The sequence below is a fragment of the Buceros rhinoceros genome, unplaced genomic scaffold (genome assembly GCF_000710305.1).
Source record: "Buceros rhinoceros silvestris isolate BGI_N320 unplaced genomic scaffold, ASM71030v1 scaffold18824, whole genome shotgun sequence".
NCBI classification, from domain to species: domain Eukaryota; kingdom Metazoa; phylum Chordata; class Aves; order Bucerotiformes; family Bucerotidae; genus Buceros; species Buceros rhinoceros.
In genome coordinates this window covers 4,261-8,788 of record NW_010406699.1, presented here as the reverse complement: position 1 = coordinate 8,788, position 4,528 = coordinate 4,261, and the positions used below count along the sequence as shown (strand labels likewise).

The 4,528-nt window shown below is 49.9% G+C and overlaps 1 protein-coding gene across 1 annotated transcript; it reads left to right on the top strand.

The window, feature by feature from the left end:
• The first annotated feature begins 208 nt into the window (after positions 1 to 208).
• On the top strand, positions 209 to 4,238 carry LOC104491760 (kelch-like protein 10). The gene is given in 6 exon segments (XM_010134226.1): positions 209 to 396; positions 923 to 1,327; positions 1,329 to 1,410; positions 2,013 to 2,627; positions 3,234 to 3,383; positions 3,888 to 4,238. Coding segments are annotated over 6 exon segments (1,791 nt in total).
• The last annotated feature ends 290 nt before the right edge of the window (positions 4,239 to 4,528 follow it).

The window sequence follows — 4,528 nt, the reverse complement described above, 5'->3', positions numbered from 1 at the left end:
AGGATCCAGTGTCATCTGGCCTGTGCTTAAGTGAAGGCTGAGGGCAGCTGTGGGGGCCAGGAGGACAAGGACCGCATTGACTGCAGAGAGCCGCTCTGGGTAACACCCCCAGCCACCCGACAACAGGATGATGTCATAATATCGGGCAGACAGGGTAAGCCCTGTGAGTACCTCAGGGAGAAGCAGCTTCACTGCCTCATGCTGCAACATGGGCAGTAGCTTGGCAACCAGTGGACAGTCATCCTCACACATGGAGAGCTCCAGGAGTCCTATGTCTTGCACCATCTTCAATGAGCTTCGCCTGGAAGAGGAGCTGTGCGATGTGGTCATCTGTGTGGATAAGGTTGAATTCAGGGCCCACAAGATCATCCTTTGTAGCTGCAGCAACTATTTCAGGTCAGTGCTTGAAACAAGAGGGCACGAAGGCAAAGAGTATTTCCTCGTCTGGGTCACACTGCCTGAGTGAATCTCCAGTGCTTCCATCAGCACTAACACTCTCATCCAGCAGTTCACCATAGTCCTGGTACCTCTCTGGACACCAGGATTAACCCACAACCTGGTATCCAACAGCAGCTCTGGACGTGGTGTCTGATGAAGCTCCAGATGTGGTGCAGGGCTGGGAGCACGGGCCGCCTGCTTTATCCACCATCGGGCAGGAGATTTTCCTTCCCCCACATCCCATGGTCTGCTGTTATTCTTGTTGCAGCAGGGTGACCCTCTTGCCCTCTGGCCACAGCGCGAGGTTGTGACTCCTTTTTAAAACAACCACCTAATAAACCATGATTTAATAAAAGACGCAGCCTCCCAGCGTGGCCACTGCTGGTGCCCACGTTATGCCTGGGGAAGGTGACACGGGGGATAACAGGGTCTGGGTTTTCACAGCAAAACTGGTTTTTACCCCAGTGCTGCTTTGTTTTTTCAGGGTTTTGTTTGGTAGCAGCTGCAACAACACAGAGAAGAGAGTGTATAAAATCCACAATGTGTCACCTGGAATGATGCAGCTCGTTATCGAGTATGCCTACACCAGGACCATACCAGTCACGGCTGACAACGTCGGGAGTTTGCTAGCCACAGCAGCCTACTTCAATGTCACGGGCATCATCGAGCTGTGCAGCAAGTTCCTGAAATCCCACCTAAGCCCCGAAAATTGTATCAGCACCTGGAAACTCACGGAGACTTATAATTGCCACGACCTGCAAGAAGCAGCCTATGATTTTATCCTCCATCACTTTGAGGACGTTACCAAGGTGTCTACACACTTTCTAGAGCTCACTGTCAACGACCTAAAGAACATCATTGAGAAGGACAAGCTCAATGTGAGACAAGAAACTTCTGTTTGAGGCGGTTCTGAACTGGATCGCTCATGACCCACAGAACGGGAGGCAGCACGTCGTGGACTTGCTGGGCAGGGTGGGTGTTGTCACAGCATGGCCCCGGATGGCTCTGCGGAGCTGGGCACGGGGCAGCTGAGCCAGAGCTGCTTGGCTTTTCTTGCAGAACTGGAGGAAATTGGAGCCTCTTGATGTTGCTCACAAAGAAGCGAGCTTTCAGAGCGCTGGGTTATTGCTACGCTGGGGAATGGATCAAAGATCCTGCGCTGGGGTGGGGCAGACCTTTTCAGTGCACATTTCCTCACATTTAGGCTTTAAGTTTAACTGTTCCTCTCAGCCAGGAAGAGTCGTGGGACGACATTCTCTCTCCCGCCATGAAGTCAACGAGCATTTGCCCAGACAAGCTGTACTACGCCCACTGCAGCAGGCGTTAGGGCAGCTTCAGTCTGCGTGCAGGGAAGCACCATGCCAAAGCCACGGCAGACTCCAGCCATGGCTGTGAAATCGGGTGGTTTACCCTTGCACAACCCTTCCTGGACTAGTTTAAAATGACAGATTTAATTCTCTAATAAGCTTTAGACAACACTGTAGCCTGAAAGCAAAGCCACCCAGCATTGCAGTCACCAACTGAGGTGTAAACCATCTGCATTAAAACTCTAACCGCCCGTTTGCATTTTTCAGGTTCGACTGGCACAGGTGCAGCCAGAATGCATCCTGAACAGCAACATACACGGTTACATGAAGGACAACGAGCAGTTCAAACTTCTCCTCATAAACACACTGACAGAGATATACCACCTCAATATGTACGGCCCCGCTTCTTCCGATTTCACCAACTCGCTCAGTCGGCCTTGCCTGCCCTACGCAGTCTTGTTTGCTGTCGGAGGCTGGAGCGGGGCTGGTCCAGCCAATGCCATAGAGACCTACGATACCCGCGCAGACCAGTGGGTGAATGTCACATGCCAGCCAGAAAGTCCCATCGCCTATCATGGCACTGCTTATTTGAAAGGCTTCATCTACATTATTGGGGGATTTGACAGCGAGGATTATTCAAACCGTGTCAAGCGGTTTAACCCGCTCCAGAAAACATGACAGGAGGTGGCGCCCATGCACTCGCAGCGCTGCTACGTCAGCGTTGCTGTCCTCAACAACAACATCTACGCCATGGGAGGGTTTAATGGACACGTGTACCTCAACACGGTAGAACGGTATGAGCCAGAGACAAACCAGTGGACGATGATCACCCCCATGCACGAGCAGAGAAGTGACACCAGCGCGACCACACTGCATGAAAAGGTAAAAGGCCCCTGAGGTTACTGAATCGTAGAACTGTTGAGCCTGGAAGAGTCCTTTAATATCATCGAGTCTAACCGTGGAAATAGTTGAGGTTGAAGTAGGGCGAGCAGGACAAGAAATCAAACAAACACCAGTGTGCAGCCTGACACAGAGGGCAAGTGCCTGTCCTCTCATACAGTGTGTGTCGAGGTGGGGACTTCCACAGAGCTCAGCCTATTACTAAGCTGTGTGCCCAATAAACACAGCTACCGCTCCGAGTTCATCATCAGGGTAGAGAAGAGGAGCTATAAGAGCAGGGAATGTAGCAAATGTTGACCATTTAAAATCAAGAGGAAGAAAGTTCATGTAAACCTTAGTCATTACGTCCCGGAGCTACAGATATAAAGCTCTCCAGGAGGCAGCGATGACTGGCACAGCGGAGATGCAGACAGGAATGCTGAAACTCTGCCAAAGCTGCTCACTGCCAATTACCCATTTTTTAAATTTCCCCTTAAAACCAAAACAAAACCCCCAAAATTTCCAGCCCCACCACTCAGTTTCTCTTCAATGAGTTCTCCCACCAGGAGTATCACCGCCCTGCTCACGCTATTTTTCTCCTGCGAACAGCTGTATGTATGTGGTGGGTTCGATGGAATTGGATGCTTGATCACTGCAGAAGTCTATAATGCCACCACAGATCAATGGATCGTTATAGCCCCGATGGGCAGCACCAGATGCGGAGCAGGTGTGATGGCGTATGACAACGAAGTGTACGTGGTAAGGGAGACACGGTACCGCTGCCACACCACCCTCCAGAGCCTGTAGCATTTGCTGATCTGCATCTCCTAGATTTTCAGGCTGGCCATTTGCTTGTTAAGTGAGATTTAGGGAAGAAAGTCAGAGCCAGAAGGGTTGATATGCCTTCTGAGAACATGATCACCTGCACACTTTTTGTTATGAAAAATGTACGGACAATTGTTAAGCAGCTGCAGCAAAGAAATGATTTGGTGCTGCTGTTGCTAAGAGCATTAGCAGCACAGGACCTTTGCTCGGTCCTCTTTATCTTGGCCATGACCTGCATTTAAACACTGAAGAATTGTACAGTCTGACAGCTCCACAAAATACTTGTGGGAGCTCCAGAAGAACAGGGCCAGCGTTGTGTTTGAGATCACATGCAGTTCCTCAAACTGAAGTCAGGCAGGCAGGGCCAGTGACCATCATCCTTGTGACTTGGTGGGTGAGGAAAGGCCTATTGCAACTCTGTACCTTCGGCATTCGCAGGTAGGAGGATTTGATGGTGCTGTCTTGCTTCAGAGTGCAGAAGCTTACAACCCCGTGACCAACACATGGCGAGATAGCCCCCAAATGCTCAGTCCCCGCTGCAGCTTTGGCATCGGAGTGATGGAGGACCGGCTGTTTGTGGTTGGGGGCTCTTACAGTTTCGCTACTACTTCCAGCACTGAGTATTACGACAAAAACACAAATGAGTGGTATGATATTCATGACATGAGTGTAGAGCGCCGTGGTCTCAGCTGCTGTGTGGTGTCAGGTCTACCGAATGTCTGGGACTACGCTGCCAGAAGAAATTGCCACATGAACAACTTTCCTTCAACAAGCAGGCCACCTGTATGAAGAGCTCCACGTACTAACAGTCTTCCAAGCGGCAACAAAATCTATTCAGTTATTCTAAAATATAAAACAATTGTCAGAGGCTGAAAGACTGGTTAGCATTTAAAACATTTGTTCCATGGCACCACAAAATGTGTATCAGCCACAGCCCCCACAGCAACTTAAAAAATACAAGGTACAACAGAATGCTAGAGGAATAAAAGGTTTGTTTTCATTAATTCCTTATCATAGAATCATGGGATGGTTTGGAAGGAACGTTAAAGATCATCTAGGCCAACCTCCTGCCATGGGCA